General features: G+C 50.9%; 1 protein-coding gene across 1 annotated transcript in view; it reads right to left on the reverse strand.

Moving 5' to 3' along the window:
- Positions 1 to 16,211, reverse strand: part of LOC135040963 (cytochrome P450 4B1-like) — a 251,955-nt gene that overhangs the window by 57,906 nt on the left and 177,838 nt on the right. Inside the window, exon 5 of the mRNA XM_063954899.1 lies at positions 5,555 to 5,706. Within this exon, the coding sequence (XP_063810969.1) occupies positions 5,555 to 5,706 (152 nt within the window). The remainder of the gene's footprint in view (positions 1 to 5,554; positions 5,707 to 16,211) is intronic.

Genomic DNA, 16,211 nt, shown 5'->3' on the forward strand with positions numbered 1-16,211 from the left:
TGTGTAATCACAGGAGGATTATGGCTAGAATGTACACCATCTTGTGTAATCACAGGAAGACACTGGCTAGAATATACTCCATCTTGTGTAATCACAGGAGGACACTGGCTAAAATGTACTCCATCTTGTGTAATCACAGGAAGGCGCTGGATAGAATATACTCCATCTTGTGTATTCACAGGAGGACACTGGGTAGAATATACTCCATTTTATGTAATCACAGGAAGGCACTGGTTAGAATATACTCCATCTTGTGTAATCACAGGAGGACACTGGCTAGAATATACTCCATCTTGTGTAATCACAGGAAGACACTGGGTAGAATATACTCCATCTTGTGTAATCACAGGAAGACAATGGACAGAAAGTACTCCATCTTGTGTAATCACAGGAAGACACTGGCTAGAATGTACTCCATCTTGTGTAATCACAGGAAGCCACTGGCTAGAATATACTCCATCTTGTGTAATCACAGGAAGCCACTGGCTAGAATGTACTCCATCTTGTGTAATCACAGGAAGACACTGGGTAGAATATACTCCATCTTGTGTTATCACAGGAGGACACTGGGTAGAATGTACTCCATCTTGTGTAATCACAGTAAGACGCTGGCTAGAATATACTCCATCTTGTGTAATCACAGGAAGGCACTGGCTAGAATATACTCCATCTTGTGTAATCACAGGAAGCCACTGGCTAGAATGTACTCCATCTTGTGTAATCACAGGAAGCCACTGGCTAGAATGTACTCCATCTTGTGTAATCACAGGAAGACACTGGCTAGAATGTACTCCATCTTGTGTAATCACAGGAAGACACTGGCTAGAATATACTCCACCTTGTGTAATTACAGGAAGACACTGGCTAGAATATACTCCATCTTGTGTAATCACAGGAAGACACTGGATAGAATATACTCCATCCTGTGTAATCACAGGAGGACACTGGCTAGAATATACTCCATCTTGTGTAATCACAGGAAGACACTGGCTAGAATATACTCCATCTTGTGTAATCACAGGAGGACACTGGCTAGAATATACTCCATCTTGTGTAATCACAGGAAGACACTGGCTAGAATATACTCCATCTTGTGTAATCACAGGAAGACACTGGCTAGAATATACTCCATCTTGTGTAATCACAGGAAGGCACTGGCTAGAATAGACTATATCTGTGTAATCACAGGAGGACACTGGCTAGAATATACTCCATCTTGTGTAATCACAGGAAGGCACTGGCTAGAATATACTCCATCTTGTGTAATCACAGGAAGGCACTGGCTAGAATAGACTGTATCTTTTGTAATCACAGGAGGACACTGGCTAGAATATACTCCATCTTGTGTAATCACAGGAGGATAATGGCTAGAATGTACTCCATCTTGTGTAATCACAGGAAGACACTGGCTAGAATAGACTATATCTTGTGTAATCACAGGAAGACACTGGCTAGAATAGACTATATCTTGTGTAATCACAGGAAGTCGCTGGATAGAATATACTCCATATTGTGTAATCACAAGAAGACACTGGATAGAATATGCTCCATCTTGTGTAATCACAGGAAGGCGCTGGATAGAATATACTCCACCTTGTGTAATCACAGGAAGACACTGGCTAGAATATACTCCATATTGTGTAATCACAGGAGGACACTAGCTAGAATATACTCCATCTTGTGTAATCACAGGAGGATTATGGCTAGAATGTACTCCATCTTGTGTAATCACAGGAAGCCACTGGCTAGAATATACTCCATATTGTGTAATCACAGGAAGCTACTGGCAAGAATATACTTCATCTTGTGTAATCACAGGAAGCCACTGGCTAGAATATACTCCATCTTGTGTTATCATAGGAGGACACTGGGTAGAATGTACTCCATCTTGTGTAATCACAGGAAGACACTGGCTAGAATGTACTCCATCTTGTGTAATTACAGGAAGGCACTGGCTAGAATATACTTCACCTTGTGTAATCACAGGAAGGCACTGGCTAGAATGTACTCCATCTTGTGTAATCACAGGAAGCCACTGGCTAGAACGTACTCCATCTTGTGTAATCACAGGAAGCCACTGGCTAGAATATACTCCACCTTGTGTAATTACAGGAAGACACTGGATGGAATGTACTCCATCTTGTGTAATCACAGGAGGACACTGGCTAGAATATACTCCATCTTGTGTAATCACAGGAAGACACTGGCTAGAATATACTCCATCTTGTGTAATCACAGGAAGACACTGGATAGAACGTACTCCATCTTGTGTAATCACAGGAAGACACTGGCTAGAATATTCTCCAACTTGTGTTATCACAGGAGGACACTGGGTAGAATGTACTCCATCTTGTGTAATCACAGGAAGACGCTGGCTAGAATGTACTCCATCTTGTGTAATCACAGGAAGACACTGGCTAGAATATACTCCATCTTGTGTAATTACAGGAAGACACTGGCTAGAATGTACTCCATCTTGTGTAATCACAGGAAGACACTGGATGGAATGTACTCCATCTTGTGTAATCACAGGAGGACACTGGCTAGAATATACTCCATCTTGTGTAATCACAGGAAGACACTGGATAGAATGTACTCCATCTTGTGTAATCACAGGAAGACACTGGCTAGAATATCCTCCATCTTGTGTTATCACAGGAGGACACTGGGTAGAATGTACTCCATCTTGTGTAATCACAGGAAAACGCTAGCTAGAATGTACTCCATCTTGTGTAATCACAGGAAGGCACTGGCTAGAATATACTCCATCTTGTGTAATCACAGGAAGACACTGGCTAGAATATACTCCATCTTGTGTAATTACAGGAAGACACTGGCTAGAATGTACTCCATCTTGTGTAATCACAGGAAGACACTGGATGGAATGTACTCCATCTTGTGTAATCACAGGAAGGCACTGGCTAGAATATACTCCATCTTGTGTAATCACAGGAAGCCACTGGCAAGAATGTATTCCATCTTGTGTAATCACAGGAAGACGCTGGCTAGAATATACTCCATCTTGTGTAATCACAGGAAGACACTGGATAGAATATACTCCATCCTGTGTAATCACAGGAAGCCACTGGCTAGAATGTACTCCATCTTGTACAATCACAGGAAGACACAGCCTAGAATATACTCCATCTTGTGTAATCACAGGAAGACACTGGATAGAATATACTCCATCCTGTGTAATCACAGGAGGACACTGGCTAGAATATACTCCATCTTGTGTAATCACAGGAAGACACTGGATAGAATATACTCCATCCTGTGTAATCACAGGAGGACACTGGCTAGAATATACTCCATCTTGTGTAATCACAGGAAGGCACTGGCTAGAATATACTCCATCTTGTGTAATCACAGGAAGACACTGGATAGAACGTACTCCATCTTGTGTAATCACAGGAAGACACTGGCTAGAATATACTCCAACTTGTGTTATCACAGGAGGACACTGGGTAGAATGTACTCCATCTTGTGTAATCACAGGAAGACGCTGGCTAGAATGTACTCCATCTTGTGTAATCACAGGAAGGCACTGGCTAGAATATACTCCATCTTGTGTAATTACAGGAAGACACTGGCTAGAATGTACTCCATCTTGTGTAATCACAGGAAGACACTGGATGGAATGTACTCCATCTTGTGTAATCACAGGAGGACACTGGCTAGAATATACTCCATCTTGTGTAATCACAGGAAGACACTGGATAGAATGTACTCCATCTTGTGTAATCACAGGAAGACACTGTGTAGAATATACTCCATCTTGTGTAATCACAGGAAGACACTGGCTAGAATATACTTCATCTTGTGTAATTACAGGAAGACACTGGCTAGAATGTACTCCATCTTGTGTAATCACAGGAAGACACTGGATGGAATGTACTCCATCTTGTGTAATCACAGGAAGGCACTGGCTAGAATATACTCCATCTTGTGTAATCACAGGAAGCCACTGGCAAGAATGTATTCCATCTTGTGTAATCACAGGAAGACACTGGATAGAATATACTCCATCTTGTGTAATCACAGGAGGACACTGGCTAGAATGTACTCCATCTTGTGTAATCACAGGAAGACACTGGCTAGAATATACTCCATCCTGTGTAATCACAGGAAGACACTGGCTAGAATATACTCCATCTTGTGTAATCACAGGAAGGCACTGGCTAGAATATACTCCATCTTGTGTAATCACAGGAAGACACTGGATAGAATGTACTCCATCTTGTACAATCACAGGAAGACACTGGCTAGAATATACTCCATCTTGTGTAATCACAGGAAGACACTGGATAGAATATACTCTATCCTGTGTAATCACAGGAGGACACTGGCTAGAATATACTCCATCTTGTGTAATCACAGGAAGGCACTGGCTAGAATATACTCCATCTTGTGTAATCACAGGAAGGCACTGGATAGAATATACTCCATCCTGTGTAATCACAGGAAGACACTGGCTAGAATATACTCCATCTTGTGTAATCACAGGAGGACACTGGCTAGAATGTACTCCATCTTGTGTAATCACAGGAAGACACTGGATAGAATATACTCCATTCTGTGTCATCACAGGAGGACACTGGCTAGAATGTACTCCATCTTGTGTAATTACAGGAAGACACTGGATAGAATATACTCCATCTTGTGTAATTACAGGAAGACACTGGATAGAATATACTCCATCTTGTGTAATCACAGTAAGGCACTGGATAGAATATACTCCATCTTGTGTAATCACAGGAAGACACTGGATAGAATATACTCCATCCTGTGTAATCACAGGAGGACACTGGCTAGAATATACTCCATCTTGTGTAATCACAGGAAGACACTGGCTAGAATATACTCCATTCTGTGTAATCACAGGAGGACACTGGCTAGAATGTACTCCATCTTGTGTAATTACAGGAAGACACTGGATAGAATATACTCCATCTTGTGTAATTACAGGAAGACACTGGATAGAATATACTCCATCTTGTGTAATCACAGTAAGGCACTGGATAGAATATACTCCATCTTGTGTAATCACAGGAAGACACTGGATAGAATATACTCCATCTTGTGTAATCACAGGAAGACACTGGCTAGAATATACTCCATCTTGTGTAATCACAGGAAGACACTGGCTAGAATGTACTCCATCTTGTGTAATCACAGGAAGACACTGGATAGAATATACTCCATCTTGTGTAATCACAGGAAGACACTGGCTAGAATATACTCCATCTTGTGTAATCACAGGAAGACACTGGCTAGAATATACTCCATCTTGTGTAATCACAGGAAGACACTGGCTAGAATATACTCCATCTTGTGTAATCACAGGAAGACACTGGCTAGAATATACTCCATCTTGTGTAATCACAGGAGGACACTGGCTAGAATATACTCCATCTTGTGTAATCACAGGAAGACGCTGGCTAGAATATAGTGTACACTTGGTGAGACTGAGACTCTGACCGAAGCAGAAAACGGGTTTATGGAAACGCCGCACAGATGAGAAATACTTTCAGGAAACACAGAAGTGGCTCACCGGTGTGAAGGTGGGCGATTCGGCAGGCCCTGCGGAAGCGGAATCCATGAGGGCTGAGGTGGTAAATGAGTGCACTGTGATAGGGGAACGTCCGGATCCTTTGCTGCGTCAGACTGGCAAGGTCATACACAGCACTGATATAGGAATTATCACTGCAAATGGAAAAGAGTTTATCGCTTGTAAGTACGTAACAATTCAAACAGTATATCAGCGTATATGTATATATCAGCACAGTGTATATCAGCGTATACGTATATATCAGCGTATACGTATATATCAGCAGTGTATATCAGTGTATACGTATATATCAGCACAGTGTATATCAGCGTATAGGCATATGTCAGCACAGTGTATATCAGCGTATACGTATATATCAGCACAGTGTATATCAGCGTATAGGCATATGTCAGCACAGTGTATATCAGCGTATACGTATATATCAGCACAGTGTATATCAGCGTATAGGCATATGTCAGCACAGTGTATATCAGCGTATATGCATATATCAGAACAGTGTATATCAGCGTATGTGCATATATCAGCACAGAGTATATCAGCGTATATCAGCACAGAGTATATCAGCGTATATGTATATATAAGCACAGTGTATATCAGTGTATATGTATATATTAGCACAGTGTATCTATCTATATCAGCACTGAGTATATCAGCGTACATGCATATATCAGCACAGAGTATATCAGCATACTGTTAGGGAACCCTGTACTGCAGGATAAGTAACTAGAGTCCCTCAGTGGAGGGTCTTCTGCCTATAGCAATGACCCGTTGTTCCCTTAGTGCAAGCAGGTGTGAAGGGGGTTGTCCCCCGTCTCCGTTTGCTGCGGCGGGCTTCGGCGCGGCGGCGGGTAGGCCCCAGCTTGGAGGGACTTGCATCCGCAGGGATTCAAGCCCCTCCAATCACGTCACTGCATTTTGAATGGCGCGCCAAGCACGAGACAATCGGAGCTCGCGCTTTGGCCGCCAATGAGAAGACGCCGCGGTGAGCCAATCAGAGCTCGCCGCGTCATAGCTCCGCCCGCTCCCGGCGTCATATAAGAGACGCTGAGGAGCGGGAGAGCTCAGTCGGCCGCCGGACGAGGAAGGAAGAAGAGCTCCTGCAGAAGAAAGAAGATCCCCTACAGAAGACTGAAGATCGGGCGGCGGCAGCGGAGCCCACGGAGCCGGCGGCGAGGGCGAAGAAGAGGAAGACGTCGGCGGAGGAAGGCGCACAGCAGCGGAACTCCGGCGGAGAGTGCTGCAGCGTGTGGAAAGCAAAAGAGCCAACGAAGCTCTCCGCTGCAGCCTCTCCCTCCGAGACAGGTAGGCAGCCTTGGGCCACCTGCACCTATATTTAGTCCACCCTTGAGCACCAGGGACAGGCACTAGGCCTGCGGGGAATAACCAGGCCCTCTCGGCCTGTGCCCACTGTAGTCAGGCCTCCTGCCTGTGCCCCACCATCCAGGCCTCTGGCCTGTGTACCTACCATTCAGGCCCCCAGGCCTGTGCCCCCAGTCCAGGCCTCCGGCCTGTGCCCATCCAGGCCCTTCAGGCCTGTGCTCATCCAGGCCCTTCAGGCCTGTGCCCATCCAGGCCTCCGGCCTGTGCTCACAGTTCAGGCCTCCGGCCTGTGCCTACACGTCAGGCCCTCCAGGCCTGTGCCCACACGTCAGGCCCTCCAGGCCTGTGGCCACACGTCAGGCCCTCCAGGCCTGTGGCCACACGTCAGGCCCTCCAGGCCTGCGCCCTCGCCCAGGCTGTCACCTACTGCATCTTATAGGACTCGGGGTGGTTCTGTGCAGACCGGCCCGGACAGGATCGTTAGGAAGTGGGCCGTGTGGAAGCTTCCGAGGGGTTCGTGGTCGGACGTGAGGAGCCGGCTGGCCCCACGCAGTGTACACTACCGGGGATTAGGGAGTGTGGAGTAACGTTCCCGTCCCACGCGTCACTATTTCCCGGTAGTCTGGAGTGGACGGCCGTCCGTTCTGGACCCCCGTTCACGTCCTCAGTTGAGAGCGGAAGGAAGTAGCTAGTGACCAGTATTTGGTAAGTGGAATTGGTTATTCGGGGTTAACCTGTTGGACCGGGGAATTGTTCTACTGGTCTGTTGGTTAGCGAATGTGTTTTGTTAGTCCGGTCTCTGCTAGTTCGGAATAGAACCAGTAGCCTCAGTTGCTGAAGATAGTTTGCTCAGGCAGGCGTAGTTGGCTGTAAGTTGTTGTTTGCCGTTAGTGTAGCCTGCAGTTAGGCAGGCTGCTCTTCTTGCCCCAACAGGATCGGAGAGGTGCGACCATCAAGGTGACCAGTAAGTTGGGAGTGAGTATTACTCTGTGTCTGTGTTGTCATCGTCCCCGTATACCGGTCGGGGGTTTGCTCACGGACGTGAGGACCCCTCTCACCACACAACGTGCGAGTGTGTGAGAACTGGGTAGCTGAGGCCTTTCGGCCAGTGATGACCTTCCGCCCAGCCGGTGAAGGTCGCTGCTACCCCTGACGCGCCCTGTACCTCTGACAGAGGTCGACACGCACGTCTCAACCGGTACGTTCCTTCCTTCTAGGTTCTTCATCGACCACTGCAGGGAGGTGTTCGTGCTGGTGATTGATCCGGAAGGCGGAGCTCCCTGACGCTTCTGGGTATCGTCTGTGACGGGAGTTGCCACAGGTGGGTGGAGTGATGACACCTGCACGGCAGCAGGCACTATATCATTGTCCGGGCCTGTTATATTTGGCGTAGTCGGCAGGATGGACGAAGACCAGTCACACCCCGCAGCCGAGAAGACGTTGGGAGATGAACCAAGACGATCCGCCCGGAGGGACTCAGATGCCAGTTCCACTAAGGTGGCCCGGAGGGGGTCGGACGACAAGCGACGAAGGTCATCCCGTCGACTCAACGTCGGACCAGCCCTCGCCCACCTACCTCGGTATGACGGGCGTAATATGACCTTGGAGGACTGGAAAGCCCGACTAGAGGCAACTTTCCTTATCTACCGGGTGCCCGACGACTTGCGAGTGCCCTTCGCCCTGAATTCCCTGGAAGGCAAGGCTCGCCGGACGATCCTCTTACGACCTGAAGATGAACGCGAGAAACTGGAAGAGATCTACGATATACTGGGGGATATCTACGGGGACACCTCCTCCGCGGGAACCCTCCGGCAGCGCCTGTTTGGCCGGTTCCAGAGGGAGGACGAGTCCATACCCCAGTACGCCAACGCACTCCAGGAGATGATGGGAGAAGTGCGTCGAAAGAATCCTGATGGGTTTGGGGCACTCACCAATACCAGCCAGATATTACGGGACCAGTTCGCCATGGGACTCAGGAATGTGCCCTTGAGGCAGGTCATGCTGGATAAAATATCCCAGGATGACACCTTGACCTTCCATCAGGTAGAAATTGACGCCGTAGCCAGGGACCGTAATGCCAATTACGGACCTCACGCTGTGTTCCCCCAATGGGTGCAACCGGTGTCCGCGCCAGTGGCTAGCAAGGAAACGAACCCATTGGAAACCTGTGTACAAGATCTAAAATAAACCTTTTTCCGGGTGACCAAAGAGATGAGGGAAGAAGTCACCCAACTGCGGGATGAAGTGTACCGGCGGGACCACCAGGGTACGGAGTCCAGGTCCCGAGAGAGGGACACCAGACAGCCCCGTGGACGGAGCACTGGACCAGATAGCCGTCCTGGAAAGGGCCGGGGCCCTCGTTACTGCTGCCATCGGTACGGGCATATTGCCCGAACCTGTACGGAAGCGATCCTGGAGGCACAGTTAAACTGACCTCCCTTGTGGTAACGGGACCACCCGTGAGGGAGAGCGACGAGGGGAAGTCAGCCATTAACGAACAGGCTGAATTGGTAGGAGAGTGTCCCCTAGTAGTCGGCCGCCTTGGGGGGAAAGATCAGTCCTGCCTGTTGGATACCGGCTCTCAGGTATCCACCATGTCTGAGGCATGTTTTTTGGAACACTACGCTCATCTCAAGGGTGAGGTGTCCGAGAGCTTCATTACCCTCACGGTGGCTAATAACCTGCCCATCCCCGTGGCGGGGGTGGTATGGATGGAAATGGAAGTTTGTGGCCAAAACTTGGGCAGGAAGGGGCTGCTGGTAGTTAGTAGCCCCGGACTGAGCCATGGCCCGGTGATCCTCGGAATGAATGTGCTCCGACATCTCGATCAGTTATTATTCCAGGAAAATGGACCACGATATTGGAAGAGTTTGGGAGTTCAGCGTCCTGTCCAGCAGGCTTTCCAACAGGTGGGACGACAACAAGGAGCCAGGGGCTATCGATGAACACCTGGGCCTTTTGAAGATAGGTCACCACCAGCGCCTGGAGTTACCCCCTCGTCAAGAGATCCTTATCCCTTTGTAGGTACGGACTCACCAGAGCCTAAATGGCATTGAGGTAACGGTAGAGCCAACGGATGTGCTAGGAGTAGGGTCTGGGGTGATGGTGGCTCGTACCGTGTCGGTGGTGACCGGGGGAAAGGTCTCCGTCCGTTTCTGTAACCTCACCGACCAGCTTTGTCGAATCCCAGCAGGAGCAGTTATCGCTCAGGTGGTGGCGATTCATGAAGGTAGTATTCAGGGGATGCGAAAACTCTCCCTTCAGCCAGAGGCTTCGGAAGCATGGGCATTGTCTGTTCGAGTGGAAGAGCTGGAAGAGGCCAGCCCTGAGTGGAACGGTACGGTTATCCGAACACAGATGGACGTGTCGCTGGAAGAGTGCGCGGCCGGGGATGTGGCCAAGTTGGATCAGATGCTCTGGAATCGGCAGAAACTTTTCTCGCGACATGAGGAGGATTTCGGATACACGGATGACCTGCAACATGAGATTTGCACCGGAGACGCCCCCCCCTGTTCGAGAACGGTATCGGCCGATACCCCGCCGTTTGTATCAGGAAGTAAAGACAATGCTGCGTCAGATGCTGGACAATCACGTGATCCTGGAGAGTAAGAGTCCATGGGCTGCACCCATAGTCCTAGTCCGAAAGAAGGATGGGACCATCCGTTTTTGTGTGGACTATTGGAAGTTGAACAGTTGCACCGTCTGTGATGCTTACCCTCTCCCCAGGATCGAGGAGTCACTAGCCGCGTTGGGCAATGCAAAATTATTTTCAACCTTGGACCTGGCCAGTGGATACTGGCAAGTACCTGTGGCCCCACAGGATAGGGAGAAGACCGCGTTTGTCACTCCCATGGGGTTGTTCGAATTCTGTCGCATGCAGTTTGGGTTGAACAATGCGCCCACCACGTTCCAACGGATGATGGAAAGATGTTTGGGAGATTTGAATTTTGAGGCCTTACTGATCTACCTGGACGACATCATTGTGTTTGCAGCAACCTTGGAGGAACACTTTGCTCGACTTCACATGGTTCTCCAGCGGTTGGAGAAGTATGGTCTGAAGCTTAAGCCTCGGAAGTGCCATCTGTTGAAATCCAGTTTGGAGTATCTCGGGCATGTGGTGTCCCGCGATGGAGTATACCCAACCCCCAGCAAGGTTGCGGCAGTTCAGGAGTGGAAGGTGCCCACCACTGTCACGGAACTGCGAGCGTTCCTGGGTTTGGTAGGGTATTACCGACGCTTCATCAAAGATTTTGCCCGGATCGCGGAACCCCTACATACGTTGCTTCGAGGGATCGCGACTACAAGGAAAGCAACCCTGGAGACATGGGGAGGATCGCAGGACCTGGCCTTTAACCGACTGAAGAAAAGTCTCACGGAGGCTCCGGTGTTAGGGTATGCAGATTTTGAGAAGCCCTTCATCTTACATACGGATGGAAGTCTGCAGGGGTTGGTTGCGGTCTTAGTTCAAGTTCAGGATGGACAGGAGCGGGTGATTGCCTACGGCAGTCGTAGCTGGTGAGAGACCGAGAGGAACCCAGACAACTACAGTTCCTTCAAGCTGGAATTGCTGGCAGTGGTGTGGGCAGTAACTGAGAAATTTGTGGAATACTTGACTGCCGCTCACGTGGACATCTTTACGGACAACAACACCTTGGCGTATCTGGAGACTGCCAAGCTGGGTGCCCTAGAGCAACGGTGGGTGGCCAGGTTGCCCAAGTTTTCCTATAAGATTCATTATCGTTCAGGGAAGAGTAATGCCAACGCGGATGCCCTGTCTCGCTTCCCAGTGGAAATCCCAGAGCCTGGTGAAGAAGAAGACGACGGTGGGGTGGAGATGCCGGATCTAACTCGGGTACGGCAGCCCGTCGGTAGAGAGTTGTGTCAACAGAACGCCCGGACAGCCTTACTCAGGTACACAGAAGTGGACTGGGCACAGGAGCAACAGGCTGATGAGGGTCTGGACCTTATTCGGCAGTGGATACAGAGGGGCCATCTGCCGTCTCGACGAGAACAGGATGGGCTGACAGTATTCTGTAGAAAGGTGATGCGTCGTTGGGACCAATTGCGGGTCTGTGCTGGCACTTTGCGGAGACGATGCTATTTGGAACAGGAACTGCGTACTGTTGAACAGGTGGTGGTGCCGGAAGTCCGGGTGCGGGCATTGGTGGAAGAGGCGCACGAACAGGGGGCCCATTTGGGGCCCCATAAGACATACCATTGGTTGAGACGCCAGTATTTCGCCCCCGGCCTGCAAGCGGTCGTGGATCGGGTGTGTCGTGAGTGCAGAAGGTGTGCGGTAGTTAAGCCACAGGAACAGCACGTGCCCATTCAGACGATCCGGACCAGTCGGCCGCTTGAGTTGCTGATGATTGACTATGTGTTGATTGGGGAGTCGGTTAGTGGACACCAGTATGCCCTGGTGATGACTGACCATTTCACCAAGTTCACGGTAGTGGTCCCGACCCGATACCAAACGGCGGAATCAGCAACACGGGCAATCATTGAACATTTCATTAGGCAGTACGGTTGCCCCGAGCGGATTTATTCTGATCAAGGGGCCTGCTTCCAGGGGCAGCTGATGGAACGTCTCTGCCATCTTTATGGCGTCCAATAGTCCTGTACGACGCCTTACCACCCGCAGGGAAATGGAGCCTGTGAGAGGTTTAACCGGACTCTGCTGCAGATGCTCCGCATGTTGGAACGAGCTAAGAAGCAACGATGGCCCGAACATGTGCAGGAATTGGTCTGGACTTACAACAACCGAGTTCACCACACCACCGGGTTTTCCCCTTTTTTTTGTTGTTTGGTTAACCGGGACGGGAGGCGCACGACTTACAACTGTCCGGAACCAAAGAGGAAATTCCCCTGGCACCTGCCGAATGGGTAGAGGAACATCGACTACGGCTGAAGGCGGCCCACGAGCTGGCTGGAAGACTCATCGCGGATCAACAACATGCGCCTGCGAGGTCCCACGAACCTGGGTCGCTGGCCGTGGGCCAGCGGGTTTTGGTGCGTGAGGTTCGTCCGGGGGGAAAACTGTCAGAACGGTGGGAGGTTACCCCATATATTATTCGCCTTCGCTTGTCCCCGGGTGGCCCAGTGTATCAAGTGGAGTCTACTGATGGGACTGGACGTCTACGCATGTTACATCGGAGTAAACTGCGACCTTGTCCTTTCCTGGATCCGGTTATTGATGCTGGGTCCCATGAAGAGGCGAACGGAGTTGAGGCTCCTGCCTGGGAAATTCCTGTTCCCCTGCCAGACGAAGAGTGGTGGTTGCCTGTCGAGGAGAATCAGCCGGGTGAGTCATCAAGGACTCAACCCCTGACTGACGTGGTCGCTCCTCCCTTACCAAGATGTTCTTAGCGTTCAAATGGGGGTGTTCCGGGCCCCCGCTACGCAGACCCAAACTTTGTGTGGTCGGATTCTTGCTTTGTGGGGACCACAAAGGACAAAGGGGGGGGGAAATGTGAAGGGGGTTGTCCCTCGTCTCCGTTTGGTGCGGCGGGCTTCGGCGCGGCGGGCTTCGGCACGGCGACGGGTAGGCCCCAGCTTGGAGGGACTTCCATCCGCAGGGATTCAAGCCCCTCCAATCACGTTGCCGCATTTTGAATGGCGCGCCAAGCGCGAGCCAATCGGAGCTCGCGCCTTGGCCGCCAATGAGAAGACGCCACGGCGAGCCGATCAGAGCTCGCCGCGTCATGGCTCCACCCGCTCCCGGCATCATATAAGAGACGCTGCGGAGCGCGAGAGCTCAGTCGGACGCTGGATGAGGAAGGAAGAAGAGCTCCTGCAGAAGAAAGAAGATCCCCTACAGAAGACTGAAGATCGGGCGGCGGCGGCAGCGGAGCCCACAGAGCCGGCGGCGAGGATGAAGAAGAGGAAGACGTCGGCGGAGGAAGGCGCCCAGCAGCGGAAGTCCGGCGGAGAGTGCTGCAGAGTGTGGAAAGCAAAAGAGCCAATGAAGCTCCCCGCTGCAGCCTCTCCCTCCGAGACAGGTAGGCGGCCTTGGGCCACCTGCACCTATATTTAGTCCACCCTAGAGCACCAGGGACAGGCACTAGGCCTGCGGGGAATAACCAGGCCCTCTCGGCCTGTGCCCACTGTAGTCAGGCCTCGGCCTGTGCCCCACCATTCAGGCCCCCATGCCTGTGCCCTCAGTCCAGGCCTCCGGCCTGTGCCCACAGTTCAGGCCCTTCAGGCCTGTGCCCACAGTTCAGGCCCTTCAGGCCTGTGCCCACAGTTCAGGCCCTTCAGGCCTGTGCCCACAGTTCAGGCCCTTCAGGCCTGTGCCCACAGTTCAGGCCCTTCAGGCCTGTGCCCACAATTCAGGCCCTTCAGGCCTGTGCCCACAGTTCAGGCCCTTCCGGCCTGTGCCCACAGTTCAGGCCCTTCCGGCCTGTGCCCACAGTTCAGGCCCTTCCGGCCTGTGCCCACAGTCCAGGCCCTTCCGGCCTGTGCCCACAGTTCAGGCCTCCGGCCTGTGCCTACATGTCAGGCCCTCCAGGCCTGTGGCCACACGTCAAGCCCTCCAGGCCTGCGTCTCGCCCAGGCTGTCACCTACTGCATCTTACAGGACTCGGGGTGGTTCTGTGCAGACCGGCCCGGACAGGATCGTTAGGAAGTGGGCCGTGTGGCAGTTTCCGAGGGGTTCGTGGTCGGACGTGAGGAGCCGGCTGGCTCCACGCAGTGTACACTACCGGGGATTAGGGAGTGTGGAGTAACGTTCCCGTCCCACACGCCACTATTTTCCGGTAGTCTGGAGTGGACGGCCGTCCGCTCTGGACCCCCGTTCACATCCTCAGTTGAGAGCGGAAGGAAGTAGCTAGTGACCAGCATTTGGTAAGTGGAATTGGTTATTCGGGGTTAACCTGTTGGACCGGGGAATTGTTCTACTGGTTTGTTGGTTAGCGAATGTGTTTTGTTAGTCCGGTCTCTGCTAGTTCGGAATAGAACCAGTAGCCTCAGTTGCTGAAGATAGTTTGCTCAGGCAGGCGTAGTTGGCTGTAAGTTGTTGTTTACCGTTAGTGTAGCCTGCAGTTAGGGAGGCTGCTCTTCTTGCCCCAACAGGATCGGAGAGGTGCGACCATCAAGGTGACCAGCAAGTTGGGAGTGAGTATTACTCTGTGTCTGTGTTGTCATCGTCCCCGTATACCGGTCGGGGGTTTGCTCACGGACGTGAGGACCCCCCCTCTCACCACACAACGTGCGAGAGTGCGAGTGTGTGAGAACTGGGTAGCTGAGGCCTTTCGGCCAGTGATGACCTTCCGCCCAGCCGGTGAAGGTCGCTGCTACCCCTGACGCGCCCTGTACCTCTGACAGAGGTCGACACGCACGTCTCAACTGGTACGTTTCTTCCTTCTAGGTTCTTCATCGACCACTGCAGGGAGGTGTTCGTACTGGTGATTGATCCGGAATGCGGCGCTCCCCTACGCTTCTGGGTATCGTCTGTGACGGGAGTTGCCACAGGTGGGTGGAGTGACGACACCTGCACGGCAGCAGGCACTATATCATTGTCCGGGCCTGTTACACAGGCACACCTGTACTTAGGCCACCCCCAGGTCTTATTGCCTCCAGGCAGTAGATACTTATACAACAGACAGAACCGCTAGGTGGTGCTAGATGGCAGGAAAACACCACAATACAGCTGCTGAAGGTGCAACTGAAAACTAGTCACTAGGATTACCCTCAAGGTGGTAAATAGGGTATATGCCAGAAGGGCTAGGCACAGTCACGGAATCACAGTCAGTGGCCGGTACAGATAACAAGACACGGCAAGGCCACTAAAATGGATGATAAATAAACCAGGACTTAGCTTGACTGGCAACAGGAATCCCAGGACAGACACGGAGGACATGGGTACGACTGATCTGGATAAAACACGGACTGGAACTATGATGAATCTTTCCACTGGGTGTTCTGAGAATCTCCTTGAAAAGGATTCCAGCGGACCTTCCTGGAGATGGTAACGACAGGATCCTCCAATCGACACACAGCACAAGGTCTTTCCAGAATCCTTCCAAATGGAATCTTTCACCACAGAAGCGGCAAGTATGAGTCTATGAGAGAATAAAAGGGATCTTCTGGACCAGAATCCACTGGACCTTTCTGGAGCTGTTAGTACGACAGAATCCTCCAGCAGATTAGGCAAGAACAGACTTTCCAAAAGTTCGCCCAGTAGAATCTCTCATACAAGCACAGAAACAAACTTGAATCTTTCTCCCAATATAAGCTTTGGAATCTTTCATGACTGAATCGGCATAGGACCTTCTTGGAGCTGTAAATCGAACAAGATCTTCCTAGAGCATGCCAGACAGAG

The sequence above is a fragment of the Pseudophryne corroboree genome, unplaced genomic scaffold (assembly GCF_028390025.1).
Source record: "Pseudophryne corroboree isolate aPseCor3 unplaced genomic scaffold, aPseCor3.hap2 scaffold_784, whole genome shotgun sequence".
Classification (NCBI taxonomy): Eukaryota; Metazoa; Chordata; class Amphibia; order Anura; family Myobatrachidae; genus Pseudophryne; species Pseudophryne corroboree.